The sequence below is a fragment of the Solanum lycopersicum genome, chromosome 2, assembly GCF_036512215.1.
Source record: "Solanum lycopersicum chromosome 2, SLM_r2.1".
In the NCBI taxonomy this organism is placed as follows: Eukaryota; Viridiplantae; Streptophyta; class Magnoliopsida; order Solanales; family Solanaceae; genus Solanum; species Solanum lycopersicum.
The window spans coordinates 66,913,642-66,933,484 of NC_090801.1; the positions used below are offsets into that span (position 1 = coordinate 66,913,642).

Here is a 19,843-nt window from a genome sequence, read left to right on the forward strand (position 1 = left end):
TAATGTTTTTAATATTATTGTTCAAGTATCATATTGACATGTAGGTTTTATTTAGTATCACTATTCATGAACATTAATGTATCTAAAAGTGAACAGAACTCATTAATGTGATGTTGTGTACCATTCTTCTTGTTATTTAGTATCAACTAAAGCAAAACATTATTATATGTCGGTAATAGTATATAAATTGTTTATATCTGTTAGAGATTGATAAAAATTATTTATTTAATCGCAGAATATGATTTATGTAATTAAACATATTCCTAGGAACGCTCTAAAGTTTGATCCAACCTACAACACCAATTATACTGAACATTTAGTATCATCAATGAAGGATCAAGTATTAAATTATTCAAAGAGACCATATTTGCCCTATACCTAAATATCCCCAGGCGCAACTATCAAGGTCAGATTACAAAGTGTTAATATTTGTTAAAGATTGAGCAGGGAAATTTAGATAACGAAATTCACATTCGTCATGCTAAAGGGAATGTGTTGAAATTTAATAATCGTGAGCTTGCTATTATTACTGGTTTGAAATGTAAAGGTAATGTCAAGGATTTTACTTATCCGGTTTCAAAAACCAGTAGGTTAGTGCAAAGTCATTCTCCTAATATCCTCAATTATATCGTTCGGAGTATGTTTCCTTTTATGATTCCCCAATTTTGGAGTTGTCACACCACTAACAAACCCAACAATAGCTTGTACCTTACTTAATACCCTATTCCTCAATGGACATGTATGTCCATTGAGATACTTTAATAGTGAACATGTATGTCGTTGACATACTTTAATAGTGAACATACATGTCCATTGAGGAATAGGGTATTATGTAAGGTACAAGTTACTGTTGGGTTTGGTAAATCACCTAAAGAAAGTTGGGCTTTGAGCTGTAAAGTTGCCATCAGCAGATGCAACTGTGGTACGGAGAACACAATCATGTTTGGCTGAAGATTCTCGTGGTTTACCTGGTGTTAGTGAAAGCACCGAACGGATTGAGAGGAGGGAGGCATTTTGGTCTACAATAAAGCCAGCTCGCTTTGGTATGAATATAACTTCGAATTCTCTGTTAGGTGTTGTTCGTTTCATTACATTTGGCAAGTTCATTGCTCTTTTTGGTAAAACTCGTATAGGGAGGTGGCTGCTCTTGAACTTCCCTTCAGTGTTCAATCTTGGATTTTTCAGGAAAAAGGGTCCTACTGAGGATGAAGTGGCAAGTGCTACCTTTAAGAAGTGGTTTGTTGGACAGGGGTTTAGTGATGGCAGCCTTGTGTCACAAGGAAACAGGAAACTTGATATGGAGATAATTACAAGAGTAATAGGACCTGAAATTGCTTATTTGACAACTCCAATCATTCTAGTCCAGAGTGCCCTTATTTTTGCTCAAGGAACGAGACAATCTTCCAAAAGGAGGTGTTTTCCCTCGTGGGATTGTGTTTGGCCCGACAGACCTCCAAGACAGGCTTCAAGAGAATGCAATATCTTTTGATGTTATTCCAAAGAAAACTGTCTACCGAAATGGTAGTTCCCTGCAGTTCCAGTCATATTGAAAATCTTTTGATGTTATTTAGCTTTCCAGGCTAACTCTAGAATCCTTGGCCAGCCGTTATTCTTCTTCTTCTTTAATGTTCTTAGCTGACTGGATCAGCTTTATTTTGTTTGAAATTTGTTAGGTTTGTCGAGTCCTGTGTATCTTGATTTCTGGCTGACCGGAGCAAAAGTTGGAGATAAAGCTCTACTTTGTAGTATAGATCTCAAGTAGCATGCCAATAAAGTTGATTCTAGATCTCTATGAAGCTAACATGGAATCTAGTTGAATAAATGGAACATTTCTCCCACTCCTACACCACTTGGGAGAAATAATATGTGAACTGGCTTTGCAGAGTTGATAATTGAATCAGACATCCTGATGAGTGATGACTGGTGCAAATCGATGAGCTGATGCTTTGTAAAGATTAAAGGCATGGTTCCAATTACGTTGCTGACATCTGCTGTGTCAAATTCAGAAGAAAAGATAAAAGGAATAGTTTTGTACAATTAGGTATTTAGACACTTGCATATGCTTGTTTGGTTGAGGAACAGTCGAGGAATTAATTTTAGTATCTGTATCATATCACAAAACTGATGTATTGAGTAATATAAGTTTTGATTATCTTGATTGGACTTGGCAGCCAATCTTATTAACTGTTAAGTTACTTCTTGTAAGAAGAGGAAAAACCCATTAGGTGAGATTAAACATTCCAAACTTTGAGCTTGAGCATTTCAATTAATTGTCCAACAACTTTTTCTGATGTACCACCAATTTCCCAAGCCCGTTTGGCCTCTTCGCCCACCTTCTGAGCCATGGACCTCAACTTGTGATCTTGCATTAGCTCTTCAATCTTCTCCTCAATCTCTTCCGACTTCACCAATCTCTCGCCCAGCCAACCCCAATGTTTTGGCCACAACCCCAACCCTGCCTTCTCCACCACCTCTGCGTTAAACCTTTGGTCCCCGTTAAGTGTCCATGCAAGCATTGGTACTCCTCTCTGAGCTGCTTCCATCGTTGAATTCCAACCACAGTGGCTAAAGAATCCTCCTATTGCATGATGTGTTAAAATTTCTTCCTGTTTCACCCACTCTTTAACAACTATCCCCTGTTTCTTCTCTTCAATTTTTTCAAGGAGTGAATGTCCTACCAATTCTTTCAGCTCTGTTTCCTCTGCTTTATCAACTTTGACGGACTTCAATACCCAAAGGAACTTTTGCTTGCTCTTTAACAATCCCTCTCCTATTTCTTTTATTTGGTCCTTTGACATAGCTGTTCTACTTCCAAAGCTAACATATACAACTGATTTGGCAGGTTGTTCATCTAACCAAGAAAGGGAAGAGCATTTTCCAGGGTCTTCGTAATGCTTGAAAGGTCCAATTGGCAGAAACTGAGGAAGAGTAATAGAGGTCTTGCCACTGTTGAGGGGTTCAATTGTCTCAGCCTCAAACCAATGGAACGTATTGGAAACAACACCTTTAACTCTGGAGATAGCTCGAGCGTTTGAGATCATTTGAGTTGTGAAGAGATTCTGTGGGTTGAAAATAGGAGGAGGGATGTTCGATATTGAAAATGAGGGTAGACCATGAAGCTTCAAGTTCACGCAACTGCTTTCAAGAGTCAAATGAGGTAGGTGGGTAATAAGAGAAAAAAATCTAGCAGAAGTTGTACTTAAGATGTAGTATGATATAGACAATGATGGATGATCAGCAAGCTGATCAACGCACGTTGCAGCAGCAATGTCAAGAAAAAGAGCGGAGATGGGTGGAGATAATGAAGATAGAAGAGGAGGAAGAAGATGAACAGAGCGAATGATAGCTTCAAACTGGAGAAAGAAGGGATCACCATGAGGATTGGACGATTGGAGGGGAACGACTTGAAAATCAAGGCGTTGAATGTGTGGATGCGCAGAAAAGAAGCTATTCAAATGTTTAGATTCAGCGGCAGAGACAGTAGGCTGGGCAGTGAGTAAAGTGACCTTACAATTACGAGAAGCTAACATGGCAGCAAGGCGAAGGAATGGCATCAAATGCCCCATTCCAGCACTTGGAAGTAGAGCGATATGAGGTTCCATCTTTCAAAATCTATCTACTGAACTTTGTTTAGTCTCGTTTAAGAACGGCGTTGATATAGTTTCTAAATTCCTGAAAATCTATCTGTTTGTTTGGAGAAAACTGGTCTCTTTACTTATTTGTTCTACATTCTACCTAACACAATTAACAACTACTGGTCATCTGGTCCAAGATTTGTGCGAGTTAGGTTTCATTTAAGTTGTCAACTATCAGTAGTAGTTGTTAGGTTTCATTTAAGTTACGTCAATTATCAGTAGTAGTTGTTTGGTTTCATTTAAGTTGTCAACTACCAGTGGTATTTATTTGAAAACTGCTGCTACATATGGTAACGTTGGATGATGAATGCACATATTTTTTCATACGCTTACTAAAAATGATATGTTGATTACATATCTTTTTTACAAATTTATGTAAATGCTAACTCAAATATTTACGTATAACATGCAATTAAATTAGGAAAACAGGAGTTATGATCAATATGGAATAGAGTGTCCACTATAAACGCGGCAATACTCATAATTTAAAGGTAACAAAATAATCGAATGAATACAAACACATTTCTATTTGTCATGTTTACTTTATTATATTGGACTTGGCACTCCTTTAAAAATAATCAATAAAATGGAGTAAGTTTTATCATATTCATATCACTCCGAATTATTACTCGTGTTAGGAAATGAATTGAGAATAAATACAAAGGTTAAATTGGTGTAAAATAATAAGTTATTAGTTGATTTTCAAACTGAACAAACAAATAGTTATCTATTTTCTTATTGGGAAAAATTACGCGGTTAAGTAAACATCATAGACTATTAACATTATACAATAATTATATGAGCTGATTTTGAGTTTGTATAATTCGTCATATTTGTATATGTATAATTCGGGAAAATATACAAACATATGTATAATATACAATTATCTAATCGATATATACATACAATTCACCTCTCTCACACCCTCTCGCTCTCCTCTCTCCTCCCTCTCTCCTCATTCTCTCAATCTCGCTTGCCATATATACAAATACATATGTATATAATTTAACCATATACATATACAATTATCTCTCTCCCACTTTTTGCCTTCTCTCAGCCCCTGCCGAAAACATGTAGCTACAAATTGTAATTATCATACTATAGTTGCTATAGAAAATAATTCGGCTGTATGCGAAAGTTTTCCCTTAGTCTAGTGGACGAAAGGGTTTAGTAATATACTAACAAGTTTCTCATGTTTTATCGCATCTAAATAAAGAAGAAGGATGTCCGAAATGTAGTTGGGCTTAAGATGGGATTGACCCAAATTGAACGCGGTCTTGACGGCGTCGTTCCGTTTTTCCTTGTCCAGTCCATTTCAATCCTCGGCTGAATTTCCATTTCCGCCTCCGAGTAGCAGTGAGGTAAGTGATAGAAGAATCACATGCAATGAGCGCCTGCAAAACCCTAGTTCGCTCTTCAATTTCCTTTTTTCAGTTTCAAACGCGAAACAGCTACCAGAGAAGTTTCTCTTCTCACATTTCATCGAATTTTTCTTTTTTCCGGCCGCTGCCTCTACTCTCTCGTAATCCAGGTACCTATTTTGTAATGTTTGCTTAATGATACAAGCAGGTAATTCAAAGTTTATACGCTTCTGTATTAACCTTGTTCTCTATCTCTATCGTGTCTCGTTTTGAAATTTGTGAGTAGCATTCAGAATCGAACCGTGTAGAGATCCTTCAAGACGATATGGCAGCACTCAAGGAGCAATTTCACTGGAAACGTCAGAGGAAATGGCAGTTCCCCGTGTTGCCGTTGAAAGTTCGGAGGAAAAATCCAAAGACACAGTAGAGGAGTTACTGTACAACAAAGATGATGTCTCAAAGCTGATGAAAATGGAACGCAGGCTTGATACCGAAGGCCTGGGTCATCAGGAGCGTTGGTTTCCATATTTGGATAAAGTTAAGGCGGGAAGTATGTATTTGAGTAGTTCGGAGATATTGGAAGCAGTGACCCCGTATATAATGGATTCGAGGAAAGAGAGGTTTCGCCATGCGGTAAAGAATCGGACATATTCAGTATGTTTGGTAGTTGAAGGTTTGAGTGATTTTGGCAATGTGTCAGCTACATTTCGCTCAGCTGATGCACTGGGCATTCAATCAGTCCATGTTGTAGCTTGTGATAGCTCAAAAAGGTGCTCAGCACTTTTAGGTGAAAATATCTTTTTGTTTCTCACCATGCTCATTGCTTGATATTGATTGATAATTGTCAGATTTAGTAGTATCTGTTTGTGTTACAAATCTACTTTTAACAAATACATGATGTACAATAATATGTTTGAGGCAACACGCTTGACTTAATCCAATAATTTCCCTTCATTTGGCAAGTTGAAAAAGGAGAATGTTTGATCCGGCTCACGGATATAATCAACGGGAGAAAAAAAGCATTTTGTGGTTTACTTAATCGTCATGTTGATTAAAGGTTTAGTGCAAAGATTTCCAGTTTTGGTTTACTGGCTTAACTACAAAAGAGAACCTGTCAGAGCTCCAACATTTTTGGTTGATTTTTTAGTTTTGCAGGAAGAGAATAGTATTTCTAGGCTAATTAGCTTTGTTGAGCATTGTTTGTGCAAGTGCCTTCATAGTTACTATCTGCCTACAGGTACAGGGAGAATCGACATGTCAGCATGGGAGCTGAGAAATGGTTGGATATCGAACTATGGGATTCTGTTCATGAGTGCTTCACAGTTTTGAAATCACGTGGTTATCGCATTGCGACAACACATCTTGGAATGGACACGGTATAGTGATGCTCTTTTTTTTCTGATACTGCATTGCCGGTGTGAAAATTGGTATGCTCATTTTTGTGTTTCTTTTTTAATTGCTTTCTCTAGATGTTTATTTAATGTTGTCTTTCTGTTGTAGGTTTCTGTGTATGATATGGACTGGTCATGCCCAACTGCAATTGTTGTGGGAAATGAACTTAGGTAGGTAATATATTCTCTACTGACCTGGTTCAAGAATAGTTATTCAGCTTTGACCCGATTCCTACCTACTGGCAGGGAACACTATATTTTGTCACATGTACGCTGTAATCATTAGAATATTCGGCCAGTCTTATGTTTAGATTTTTAAATCAGTTTCTTTCTTGTTTTCTTGGTTCTTTATTTTTATGATTTTCTCTGTGCCGAAGATCTTATTCTATTTCCTTGTTAAAGCAGAGATAATAGGAATTTTGCTTCTTTGCAAGTTTTTTTTGCATGGATGGACTATGATTTATTTTTCTGAGATGGACCACAACCAGATAAGATATTGTTGTTTGTAGGGGAATAAGTGACGAGGCTCTTGAATCATCAGACTTGCACTGCAGTATTCCAATGAAAGGCATGGTAGACTCGTTCAATGTTTCTGTTGCTGCTGGCCTTCTTATGCACCATGCCGTCTGTGACAGAACTTCTCGCTTGGTGCGTTCTCTGTTGTACTGCTGCACATTCACTTAGTTCTTATTTCATACTATTTCTGTCCCTTTCTAATTTTCTTCTCCTCTGATGGAGGGGAACATGGATCATAAGATTGCAGTACATCCAATGTAAAGGAGAAACTATAGGATATATGCGCTAGGATTACTTCTTATTTTGTGTGATGATACACGCATTGCTCTGTTTTCTCTATTGTCATAACAATTGAGTTCCCACACTTTTCCTATGGTGTTAAATCTTTTGAACCTGTTCCAAATTTGGTTGTTGACATCAACCTATTGTACTTAGGAAAATTCTGAACTTTGGTGGTGTGCCTTCTGTGGTCAATGAAGGGCACTGCGTAGTTGATCTTAGTTGCTTAAAATCTCTTTCCTGTACAAGCATCTAGCCATCTTCAATTCATGATCTCAAAGATTCAACTCACACGGTTGGTTTTCTCTGTTCTATTAAAAGGGATGCCATGGGGATCTAACTCGTGAGGAAAGCCGAATCTTGCTAGCAGAGTTTTCTTTGCGCCACAATGATAATGCAATTAGAATTGCTCAAGAATATGCAGAAAGAAAGATAGCTGAGCTTAAATCAAAGCTTTGAGTAAGCAATCAAACTAGTTTACAAGGAAGATGTGCCTATTTGCAAAGCACCAGGTACTTTCCAGCAAAAATAAATACTTGCAATCTTTTTCTTCTTTATTTTCAAATATGACTATTTTTGGTTTGTTGTGTTTAGATTTTGAATGACTTGATTTTCCCTTTTTATTATTCGTCAGGTCCTCCATGTATATGCCCAGACATTTCAACAACTGAAAAGCTGAGTGTTTGGGTTTCGTTCTGGTGCAGCTTATGTATAGTAAAATTTCACTCCTGTTCTTTGTTTTTCTTACATTGAACAGCCATATTTAGTTATCAATGGCTTCACGGTTTATTGTATTTGTTAATTTCATAGAGAATCGCTCATGTTTAGGGGTTAATGTGTGTGAACTATATCACCATTTTTGAAAGACTTAATAACATATTTGTTGCCTATTTTCTTTTTTTCGAAAATACTTTAGCTAACCTCTCGAATAAAATAAGCTAAACGATTGGTGAAGGAAAAAAAAAAAAAGCAAATCTTGGCTAAGGCAATTAAGAAAAGATAACTAACTCATTTTTGTTAGGAAACGGAATGCCTCTCTGAACAACATTCAAACCAGCCGTGTCTCCAGGGCTCCGTGGAACTAACGGTGATAGCATCCGCCTTGAAACAGCGGAACCCAGTGGGTACAGCTATCTCGGTTTGCAGAGCGATACCCACGGCAAGAAAAGAATGAAAATACGAGAACATAAATATAACATTTTTCAGAAGATTCCCTTTGTTTATAAAACATAAAATTCCTATAGTTATTGGGGACCCTGACAAGTAAAAAAGAAGAATTATCCATACAAAAAGGGAAAAAAAGAAAACAGGTTTTCTATGTTTTACCAACACAGGTTTTACCGTTGATCACATGGAACTCAAATATAATACAATGATCAGGGTTAAAAGCAGAAAAAAGAGAAATCCTACTCAATCAAATTTGAAGTATCAGTTGTTTGTATGGTTGTTTTTGTGTGTTGCAAATTCAAATCCTCCCCGGGCTTCTTCAGTTCATGGGACCGGATGAACTCTTCAATTTTAGCCTTCAACTCGGTGTCGGGAATCAACATGTCCGCAGTCAGATGAGACCGGTTAAATGGATCCGTCTGTAAACCAGTACAAACACGTGAAAAATTGCAATGTTTCTCATAAGTGGAAAGAAAGACACCAAGAAACAGAGGCTTACACTATCACTAAGAAGGTGCCGTTGAATGACAGGCCGGTCAACTGTTATCCTCGAAGAAGGAAGAATGACAGGATCCTTCATTAAAGTATACTGCAAATCGAACAAAGATAGGTCAAAATACAGATGCTATCTATCTCTTGTGAATTTAGGAGCTACTTGATTCGACTTTTGAGTTAAAAAGGCAATACTTACTTGGATTGGATCAAGGAATTCATCGGGAATGTCTCCAAGAGCAGCCTCAGCATCCATTGCTTCTGAAGCTGCAATCTTGGCCTTTGCACCAAGGTCGATGAACTCTTGTATGATCCTCATATCTTCACCGATTCTTCTAAGGACATCAGCTGCAGCACTAAATATCTGGTGCAAATCCAACTTGTTACACCAAGCTCAATCAGAGAAATGAATTTAAGGAAGCAATTAACTTGGAGAGTAAGAACCTGATCACTGTACGATCGGCCATCTCTTATAATTGCAGCTGGAAAGATTTTCTCCTTATCTCCTCTCGCTAAATGCACATATATTTTCACAATCTTCACATGCATTACAAAAGAAAATGTAAGACTTCTGCATAAGTATCTTCCTCTTGATTCTAGGAAGGATAATATGGAGAACACACTAACTAAAAAGAAAATGCTTGCGACTTCATGGAACAGAGAATTACCAAGACAAAGTGAAAACTTGAGACAAAAGAGCTAAATAATAAGGAAATGCATTTTTGTTTTTGTCAGAAAGAAAAGAACCACCGGACAGAGCTTTGACAATATTCAGAGCAGAGACCCCATCAACAATCATACTAGATTTTGTTAAAAACAATAATACTACAGGAAATACAACGGCTCAAACAACACTGTGAGCAAATGATATTTGGTGCTAAAATATGCAACAAATTACTTGCTTTAGATTCTTGAACAGATAACTGATGAGCCGTGAAATTACAGCTCATTTGGCATCAGATGCATAGACTATAGGTGTCCTCACTCCTCAATGCACATGATTAGCTACCATTTTTATGTTTGTTTTGTTTGATATCAGGGAAATGAGCCTAAGATGCCAAAAAGGAGCAAAAGATTGCAAAAAGGAGCAGAACACGGAAAAACCCTAATATGCAGCCTGTGGAACCAGACTGCAGGTACACATACAAATGAAATACTCCCCCCGTTTCAAAAAGATTGACCTCCTTTCTTTTCCTTTTTAGTCTATTTCAAAAAGAATGACCTCTTTCTTTTTTTGTAACATTTTAATTTCACCTTTCCACATGGCATGAAGAATAAAGTGCAATTTTATACAATTGACATAACTTTAATCTAGGACCACAAGATTCAAAAGTTTCTTTTATATTCTTAAACTCCCTGCCAAGTCAAACCGAGTCTTTCTTTGTGAAATGAAGGGAGTATAATAAATGCTTGACAAATGCAGCAACCCAAATCCGACTCGAAAATAAGTTGAGATTAGGAAAATAAATTGATGTCTTGAGCTTTAGAAAGGAAAGTCAACCTGTCTCTTATGGTGCAGTTAATTTCGCTAATTGGGTCGAAAGGATTTAGTGAAAATATTCAAATCACCATTTTGCATATTTAAGCATTAAAATGAGTTCAAATGAAGACCAGTGTCATCAACGCGCTTAAGCCCGAAGCGAGGCTCAAGACGTGTTGAGCGTTTCGCCTTGCTTTATGTGCGCTTCAGTGTTGTCATCAAGGTTCTAAGACAAACTTTTCCTTGATAATGAGTCTCTTATGAAGAATTGACACAAAGCAATTGATACTTCACTTCATAACGAAAGAAATTCAACTTCATTGGTCACATATTTGTCATAATGTTTATAATTACTCCATTCGTTTGAAAAAGAATAACATCCTTTCCTTTTTAATCTGTTTCAAAAACCTCTTTCCTTTTTTGGCAACATTTTAATTTCAACTTTCCATGTGGCATTTTAAATCCACAAGATTGAAGAGCAATTTAATACATTTTACATAACTTTAATTTAGGAGAACAAGATTCAAAAATCTTATTTTATTTTCTAAAACTCCGTGCCAAATCAGACCATGTCACTCTTTCTGTTTCTGAAATAGAGGGAGTTTAGTTTTGGACTATATGTTTGTATTTTTTTCTCCCTTCGCGTCTTCTCTAATTAAAGCCCACGCTATATTTGCGCTTTGCACTTAAAATCCACACGGACCTTAGAGTTTTTTTGCGCTTTCGCCCTTGATAACACTGATAAAGACAAAATTGCACTACTCCCTTTTTGGAAACACAAGCGTAGCCCCCTTTAACTATTGAATCAAATCCATATGTCAAACTTTTAATGTTCAAGTTATTTCCCCGTTTCCCTCGAGGAATTTAGACTTTGATTCGAGCATTACAATGAACAAGTATTTTGTCTTATTCTCTGTGAAAATTATGCAATGCATGTTATGGGTAGTGGCAAGGTCAGCATACACTATACCATCCCCGACCCCACTTAGTGAGATTCCACTAGGTATGTTGTTGTATGCAATACATGTCATTTTTAATACACCAAACCAAAGACAACATCAGAAATAATTACAACAATGCAAGCAATACTAATGCATCATATTTAGCATTTTTTTATAATGCTACCAAACGACACGTTAATGGTATGATTGGGTGTATCAACAACAACACCTATATTTTTGTTAGGCATAATACATAAATGTGCCCTTTAACTTTGCTTCATTTTACATTTATGTCCTCCAACTTTGGGTATGCACAAATACACATAGTTTAAAATTGAACAAGTAGACACATGAGTCCTATGTGGCATGATACATGTAGGAAATCACATAGGACTCAAATTGATATGTAGGATGCCGCGTGGTACGTGTGTTTTTTAAGTGCCCATTTTTGCACTTCCAAAGTTGGAGGGTATAAATGTGAAATGAATCCAAATTAAAGGGCATATTTATGTATTATGCCATTTTATTAATTGGATAATGACCCCGCCTCTCTACCCTTTCCACTAAAATACCAAACTTTTGTCTAGAGCAGGGTTCAAACTCTTCCAAACAGCTGACAATTGAAATTTAATATATGCTGGGAAGACCCAAAAGGAAATATGTCTGATTAAAATCAGAACAAAATAATTCAATTAATCTCAAACTCATTTTGACATCCCACAAATCAAGTGATCCTCTTTCCGTATCCAGTCTGATAAATTTTTTGTTGAAGTTAATATATCATGTTTCAAGCAAACTCAACATAATCTATTCACACTTTCTACGCTTAGTAATTGTGCAATTAAAAGTAGGTTCCCTCTATTGGGATGTGGGGATATTAAAAACAAGGACTGTTGGAGATGAGGCAATGAGGCCAATTTAGGTTAAAAGAAGAAGCAATCTAGCGAAGGACAGAGAAGTAGAACTAAGGGACATTTAATGTCATCTGGTCTTAGTTATCTGCCACAGGCAATATCAACATACATAAATAACTTCATTCACCTGTTTCAGCAACTCTTTCGGGCGGAATTCATACTTTTCAGGATCTTTCAAGCTAAGAGATTTTCTTTGTGGGCCCACCAGCTGTAGTAAGAAGTAATTTAACATGCTAGCAACTCTTTCCACCTGGAAAACCAATTTGAGAAAAATTAAGGGAAACGATTAAAACTCACAAGTTCAGACCATAATATTATAGAACAACAGTTGATATTGAATAGTGAACATACCATCTCAGGAAGAAGAAAAGGGACAGTAATTTGTTCTGAAGTAAATGCTAACAGGCTCACATCTTCATTTGCCAGCTTCATATCAATTCGAATTATCTAAAACAACCAGCATATTTCAAAAAAACTCTGAACATATTACATAACTTCAGTAAATATAAACACTTTATGATATAAAACTGACATTCTCTTGTGAATGGAACAGACGGGTTCTCTCCTGCCTTTCTTGAGCTGGTCTTTGCTCCCATTCCGCTGTGTTAGACATTTCAGCTTCCAGCTCTTTTAGTTCAAGAATTTTATTAAGACTTTCATCGAGAAGATAAATGCTATCATTAATTAAGAAGTTCAAGAAATTCAAATAAACACCCTTCTCCTCCTCCTTGGCAATCTGCAATATTGAAGTTACAGATGGAGTGTTATTGGAGAGTAGTTCAAGCATTGTGTTATAAAATGTTCAGAGCAAAATATCACCCAAAATGATAAAAACTCCAACCTGTCTCCATGCATTCCGGTGACTTGGAACTTGCCAAAGATATTCAAGTAGTTCAGCAATGTTGTGGCGGATATTAAATTTATCATAGAACTGCAGACACAGAGATGTTTCATTTAAAAAGCACACAGTGGAAATCTCTACCATCAAGTAGGATTCATTAGAAAAAATAATGCATGATTAGGCTTGTGTACTACTAATACTTTGTTAGGTACACTCTTCTTAAGAAAATTTTAAAGACACGGACCAGCATTGAACCTCTTAATGGTGAAACAAGTATCACCATATAACCAAGAAAACCCGAAACCTCAGACTTTCCCACCAAAAAATAGGAAAAAGAAAATCTGATGACATAACCCGGCATTCAGACCTCTTCATGCTGAAATAACACCAGAGAACCAATAAAAGTATTTGAGACCTCTGGAAAAAGAGTACTGTTCAACAGCCATACTTCAAAAGATATACCTTCTTTAACTTCGAAGTTCAAAATTCCTTCAAAAAAGCCCTTTTGAGGAATCATTGATAAGACTATCTACTAAGAACTGCGTTTGGTAAGCCCTTCTTTTACTAAAATTATAGGCTGATAAGTTGGTAAGCATATGTGAAGACTCATGGAGAAGCACACCTACAACATAGTTTCTTGGAGGATATCTACTTTGCAATAGACTCTTCCTAAAATGTCACACTAGTTGTTCTATGAAAAATATCTTATAAATTTTTATGAGAGGAAAATATTGATTACTTTTCAGAGACAACAGGGGGGAATTGGATTATTGGTTACACTAAAAATTGCGCTCATACTACCGCCAACTTGGCAGAACTTCTAGCAATCTTCTATGGGCTACAAATAGCAGGGGAGAAAAATCTCCAAGCTTTGGAGATCAACACTGACTCAGAAGAAGCTATTACCATGATAACTAATGGCCATTTAACATATAATAAAATGATATTTGGATGCAGGTTACATATGCAGCAGTGGGGGGCACCAGTTCTCAGAAATGTATGCAGGGAGCAGAAAAGGGTAGCCTATGTGCTGGCAAGAAATGCATTTTTTGAACCAAGGTTTTTGGCAGTTCCTCCAGTGTATGACACTTCAGGAACTACTTCAGCTAGAATATTTCTGTTTGTAATATTTACAATTATGGCAAGCTGTTGGCTCCACTATCATCAAATTATGCATCCCCGAACTAATCATGTTGCCAGTTATAACTTAATTCACATATCATGCATCCTTCTACATAAAGTTTAGGCTCTGACACATTACTGACAACCCTTGAGAACAAGTACATATATTTTGACACTCCAGCAGATCTGAAGAATCTCCACTTTGAGAAGGTAATGATGAGCAGGGGGACGATCAGAAAGCAAAAAACTAGCATCAGATATCACTTCTTCCTGAGCAGGGGGACTTTATAGGAAAAGTTTCACTTCTCAAAACACATATCATCTGATAAAGCACAAAAGCATTACCTGTGTGTGAGAACCTGTAAATTCAATGTCAACATAAAGCTTCAAAAGATTTTTCACAAGGTACTCCAGAGAGAGTCGATGCCCCTCAAACAAAGTAGACGTTGCAGTAGAGCCGCTGTATAAAAAGTTCACTTAGAGAGGCAACAGCAACTAGATCCCCAGCACACACAGACACAAATAATAGTAGACATAATTTTGAAAAATGCAATATCGCAAATGATCATATTTGAATCACCTTCTGCGGGGCATCCAACAGTTCAGGACTTCAACCATCTTCGCTCTAAGGTAAGGGTTTCTGATATATTCTGGACTTGCCATGAACATGATAATGAAATTCATGAAGTCATCCTGTCAAGCAACGCAAAAAGATGATTGCATATGAAAAAGGAACACATAAAGAACAAGAATATGAATGGACATAAAAAGATCACGACTAAACCTACCAGCAAGACACCATCCAAAGCTCTGGGAATTCGAGAAGCAAAAATTAGCAGCTCCATGGCATCTTCAACGAAGTGCTCAGGCATAGATGCAAACTCCATAGGGCAAGGGCAAGGTAAAGGCATCTTAAAACCACCAACAAGCCCGACCAACCAAACAACCATCAACCTGTAGAAGGATAATGCACGCTGTAGAAGCCCTCCATCCTGAAAACAAGGCAATTTAGCTTTGTACACTAACAACTAAAAGTAGGGGAATGCAAAATATAACTTACATCTACTCAAACCTAGGATGCTGTTGGTTTGCAAATTTTATATTTTACACCGAAAAAATCATGTATGCACAGAAAAAATAAAGACAACCCCTATGAGTTGACACCCACATTAAGGATCTAGTTTGCTTGAAAACAGCAAAGTGTAGCATTAAGAACAATCTAATAAAAGCAGCTATAAAAAGAGAATCCCTTCACATACTCAAGATTGCATAATCCTAAGAACTAGAAAAGGAGAAGTTTATATACCCTCAATATTTGGGCTTCATAGCATAATTTCTCCTGTGAATACGATTCAAGATCTTTTTCCAAGCGAGATATTTCCTGCTGCAACTGTGGCGAGGGTGTTTGTTCTAGCATGGTTTTCATGGTAGACAAATTATCTTCGGATCTTGAAATGTCCTAAAGTTGATAATTAAATAGTTAGTTTGATACAAACACCTTGACCATAACACATTAACCTTTCATCCACTGTTACATATGGTTCAAGACATCCTTCTTTCACCAAGTAAAATTTAGTATTTCCTTTCTTCATATCCCAATTCCTCACCTGAACAAGATGCTTAAAATCTGAAAATGCTTTTAGGAGGCCCAGGTTGAGCACCCGTGCAGTCATGAAGAAGCATTCACATATGAAGGGGTATTTAGCTTTCTCACTACTACTTGATATTGGGTTGTTATATTGGAGAATTGAAGGTCCACCAGAATCATTCCCAGAGCTTGTGGCTTCCTGAGATGCCAACAACCGATTTTCTCCATCGCTGCCTTCTTTAGCGACGTCAACTTTCCCAGGATTATTTTGATTTATCCAATCAGAGACTTCTTCTGATGATGCATGCATAGCAGTCAACCCCCTGGTATGAATAATAGGAAATGTTAAGCAACAAACACACATGCATCGATAATAGGAGGGATAAGGGGAAGAAGAAAAATTCACCTCAGTTCCAGACGGGTGCTAGAGAACACATATTGGGGATCAATCTTGTCCCGTTTTGTCAAATTGGCATCTAAGAAAGGTTCACAGAGCCGAAGCATAACGGCACTGAGATTGACAAACATTCCTGAACTAGCACAAGATAATGGATCAACCTGCAAAGCATAATATATTGAAGTTATGGTAGAGTACTAAACAAAATTACAATCCGCACATATCAGGGTGAGAAGGTACAAGTGCAAATGAAGTATCTAACGCAGAGCCAACAGATGCACACTTTACAGGTCTGTTTCACCTGCTACAGCTCCATAGCTTGATCTGGAGAAATCTTACCTGCAACTGTGCCCTTGAGGAATTTTTGTTTATAACTGCTGCAAGATATCCAAGGACATTTTCACGAATGGTTGAATTTTTCAGAAGAGACATAAGGACTTCTGCCAAGCCATCATACAAGTTATTCATAACAGTTTTGATTGTTGTGAAAGAAGACAAGAGATCAGCAGGACGACGTGTAGCCGATTCCGAGAAACACTGCTGGCTGTTGTCCAAAGACAAGTGAAACAATCTATCAGTCCTTTGTTAAAATAGAACTCCTCAGCAGAGAATACGTCAATCAAAAGAACTTAGACTATCTTCGTTCACCAAGGGCATAAATGGTCAACCCCCCACCTATCTGTTGGGTTAGAGAATGAGAGATATGCATATGCTAAGTCATCCGATACCAAAGAGAACCATAAGTTATTAGCTTGATGTCTGTTGATGATGTCTGAAGAATCAATATTTTCAAGGTAAGAAGCTAGGAAATATTTCTTCTATGCTCTTTGTACTTGAGAGAATGAACTTCAAACGTAAAATAGTAACGACTTGCTCTTTCACAAAGTAGAATGAAGAAAAAGCATGATAACAAAGATTGAACAAGTATGAAAGGCTGTCTTGTCTATTCTCTAATTGATATTAGAATGGCATATAACTTCTCTTCAATGTAATACACTTAAGGAAACAACATATAGTTCATAATTAAAGAGACGAGAGATAAATTTTAACCCACCCAACATCCGGCTGACTCTTGAAGATTGCATGATCAGGTAAAGCACTGACATGAAAGAAAGGACCCAAAATGCTTGTCATCTCGATAACTCTTCCATTCATATAAACACTATTTGGAATCCACCAAGGATGATTCACCAGACACTTGGCACCTACTGGATACTTAACCAAAAATAATAAAGCTCTAAGAGGCTGCTGAAAATTACCCAAAGCTGAAACCTTTAGCACGGTCCCTCTCAAATCCTCATACAACTGCTTCAGTATTGGGTCCATACTATCAAAATCCGCATCCTTTAATAACTCATCCAAAAACCCAGGTGGACTCGACACTCCTCCACTACCACTACTCCCACCAAACACATCTACAGAACTTGAAACCTCAGAAAACAACAAAGGAAGCAACGGAGATACATTTGCTGGTGCCGTATCCCAATTGGGAAACATATCAGGATTTCCTAAATGTATCCTACAGTATGATACAGCAAGTCTCTTTACTTGCTTAACCACCAATTCCATCTCAGACCTAACATTCTTATCCTTCATCGACGCAATTTTTTTCCCTTCTTCATGAGCCCGACGGTAACAGTTGACCAAATACTGAAAAGGTGGTTCCGCGGACACAAAATTACCAGAAAGCCGATCGATTAAAACCCTCTCCATCAAATCCCTAGACAACCTTAATCCTTTGCCCTCGCTCAAAATCTCGGCCGCCGTCATCTCTAAATACACAACGCGTGTATCATTTTCCATTGAATCAACTAGAGATACAAGTAAAATTTTCCGAAGAATTATATCCTCGATCTCCGCCGGCGTCCTCTGTGGTTTAGAAGTCGCCATGATTTCAACAACAATACAATAAATTAAACAAGAAAAATTGATGATATAGGAGAAGAAAGAGAGAAATTAACCAACTAAAATCATTGTTAAAATAAGTGTAACCGACTGCATAAGTGTATATACAAATAAACAAAAAAATTAACAGATGAAATTGGAAAAAGATTGAAGGGAGGGGTATCAGAGGTTTCCGACTCTACAGGTAAACCCTAATTACGGTGTCGTTTCTGGTGCCATTGTTTCGGTAGAATTATATATCCACGAGTAAACCAGTACATCTCGGATAGAGATAAGAGCGTAAGATTCTATTTGTATTGGATTAAAAAAAATATCTTTTAAAAAGTATTTTTGAAAATATTTAAATTTATTTTTAAAAAAATTGATTTGAATAAAAGTGTTGAAGTTAAAAAAAAATTATTAATATGTTTGTCAAATAAGTAATGGCAAACACCTTTTTCAATTAAAATGTCTGAAATACCCTTAAAAGTTGTTAACATAATAAAGTTAATTAATTTAATAATAATAATAATATATAATAATAAATACTAATAAAAAACATAAAATAAATAATAATAAAAATAATTAAATAGAAATAATAATAATAAATGATAATAATAATAATAATAATAAAGATAATGTATAATATAATAATAAATAAATAATAAAAAATAATAATATATAAAATATTAATAATAATAATATAATAATAATAATCTATAATATAATAATTATAATAATAATAGTATAAAATAATATATAATTTATAATAATAAAAAAAAAGGAAGAAAATAATAAAGTATTAAAAATATTAATAATACTTATAATAATAATAATAATAAAAATAAAAAAAATTAAGGGTAAAAAGAATGATATACACGGTCAACATAAAATGACTATACACCGGCTAGTGTTGTAACGACAACGTTAAAAAAATTATAATCATCGTTGGAGTTGGATTTGTTGGTGCTACTCTTGCTCATACTCTTGGCAAATTTTATTTTCAATTTCACTGTTTGTTGTTAACTTAACATTTTTCCATATTTTTATTAGCAAGTGTTTAAAAGTTAAATCTTAACAACCATGCTTGCTCTAATGACAACCAACAACTGCTTCAATGCCAATTACCGAAATTATTGTTGTTATATTAGGCTCAAAATCAACACATTTGATGACGAGTCGCCTGGAAAGCAAAAAAAAATGATAGCAAATAAAAAGGAAAGAGAAGAATGGAAGAAAGCTAGAAAAGGGTATGGCTTTGACCATAGTTTAGTGAGATTTCTAAGCAAGATTTGGTGGTCTCACGGCGGTTGATCTCTCGCAAGAGCTTTTAACGATAATGAATGAGGAACATAAGGGTTAGGGTAAAGTATGGCGATGAAAACTGAAAAACAAAGAGATGGTAAAACATTGTGAGAGGAATGCAGAGATGGTACTTTGCTGAAAGAAACAAAGTGGGATTCACTTATCTTTCCTTTTCATTTTATGCTATTTACACGCTTAGAAATTTTGTATTTGCTACATCAACCTTTAAAGTGATATTTAGTTCACTTGTAAGTTATTTAAGGGGTATTTAAGTACACCTAAAATTACAATATTAAAGTAAATTTTGGGGACAAATTAAAGAAAAATTTTATGTACTTTCCCAAAAAAAAATATTACTTTTAAAAAAGGAATTTCTATTGTTGTTAAAAATGTTAGGTCACATTTTTTGTTCCATTTATTTTTAAAAATATTACTTTTATTTGCTTATTTATATATGAAAAAGGAAGATATAATTATATATACTATCTATTTTATCATATGAAGAAAAAGATAAAAATATATTTTATTTT

At 36.0% G+C, this 19,843-nt stretch overlaps 3 protein-coding genes and 1 long non-coding RNA gene across 5 annotated transcripts; 2 read left to right on the forward strand and 2 right to left on the reverse strand.

The window, feature by feature from the left end:
- The first annotated feature begins 906 nt into the window (after nucleotides 1–906).
- LOC101265198 (uncharacterized) lies at nucleotides 907–1,609 on the forward strand. Of its 2 annotated transcripts, none has more exons than XR_011214948.1 (2): nucleotides 907–1,043; nucleotides 1,186–1,609. It is a non-coding gene; the product is annotated as an uncharacterized lncRNA (long non-coding RNA). The 2 variants fall into 2 exon arrangements; XR_011214949.1 differs by having other exon boundaries at nucleotides 909–1,043; nucleotides 1,134–1,244.
- A 336-nt stretch (nucleotides 1,610–1,945) lies between these two features.
- On the reverse strand, nucleotides 1,946–3,958 carry LOC101267953 (UDP-glycosyltransferase 708C1). The gene has a single exon (XM_004232140.5). It carries the CDS (start codon nucleotides 3,600–3,602, stop codon nucleotides 2,232–2,234), a length of 1,371 nt encoding a protein of 456 aa, XP_004232188.2. The 5' UTR covers nucleotides 3,603–3,958; the 3' UTR covers nucleotides 1,946–2,231.
- An 857-nt stretch (nucleotides 3,959–4,815) lies between these two features.
- Nucleotides 4,816–8,072, forward strand: LOC101267667 (uncharacterized). The gene is made up of 7 exons (XM_004232139.5): nucleotides 4,816–5,166; nucleotides 5,283–5,766; nucleotides 6,234–6,372; nucleotides 6,497–6,558; nucleotides 6,897–7,035; nucleotides 7,504–7,694; nucleotides 7,817–8,072. Exons 1-6 carry the CDS (start codon nucleotides 5,022–5,024, stop codon nucleotides 7,639–7,641), a joined length of 1,107 nt encoding a protein of 368 aa, XP_004232187.1. The 5' UTR covers nucleotides 4,816–5,021; the 3' UTR covers nucleotides 7,642–7,694; nucleotides 7,817–8,072.
- Nucleotides 8,073–8,380: 308 nt separating this feature from the next.
- Nucleotides 8,381–18,583, reverse strand: LOC101267369 (probable ubiquitin conjugation factor E4). Its single transcript, XM_004232138.5, has 16 exons — nucleotides 17,179–18,583; nucleotides 16,464–16,668; nucleotides 16,134–16,285; nucleotides 15,747–16,050; nucleotides 15,446–15,598; nucleotides 14,928–15,131; nucleotides 14,720–14,832; nucleotides 14,485–14,599; nucleotides 13,018–13,107; nucleotides 12,709–12,912; nucleotides 12,528–12,623; nucleotides 12,304–12,426; nucleotides 9,286–9,378; nucleotides 9,041–9,205; nucleotides 8,849–8,938; nucleotides 8,381–8,768 (listed from the first exon to the last, which is right to left on the reverse strand). Exons 1-16 carry the CDS (start codon nucleotides 18,012–18,014, stop codon nucleotides 8,589–8,591), a joined length of 3,123 nt encoding a protein of 1,040 aa, XP_004232186.1. The 5' UTR covers nucleotides 18,015–18,583; the 3' UTR covers nucleotides 8,381–8,588.
- Between the last annotated feature and the right edge of the window lie 1,260 nt (nucleotides 18,584–19,843).

Excerpts from the sequence above, each read along its gene's own strand:
- LOC101267953 (XM_004232140.5), bottom strand. The coding sequence starts at position 3,602 with ATGGAACCTCATATCGCTCTACTTCCAAGTGCTGGAATGGGGCATTTG.
- LOC101267667 (XM_004232139.5), top strand. The coding sequence starts at position 5,022 with ATGAGCGCCTGCAAAACCCTAGTTCGCTCTTCAATTTCCTTTTTTCAG. Across the intron at positions 6,373-6,496 it reads CACATCTTGGAATGGACACG|GTTTCTGTGTATGATATGGA; the intron begins GTATAGTGATGC and ends TTTCTGTTGTAG. Across the intron at positions 6,559-6,896 it reads GTTGTGGGAAATGAACTTAG|GGGAATAAGTGACGAGGCTC; the intron begins GTAGGTAATATA and ends TGTTGTTTGTAG.
- LOC101267369 (XM_004232138.5), bottom strand. The coding sequence starts at position 18,014 with ATGGCGACTTCTAAACCACAGAGGACGCCGGCGGAGATCGAGGATATA. Across the intron at positions 15,132-15,445 it reads ATGAAGCCCAAATATTGAGG|GATGGAGGGCTTCTACAGCG; the intron begins GTATATAAACTT and ends CCTTGTTTTCAG. Across the intron at positions 13,108-14,484 it reads TTACAGGTTCTCACACACAG|TTCTATGATAAATTTAATAT; the intron begins GTAATGCTTTTG and ends CTGTGTCTGCAG.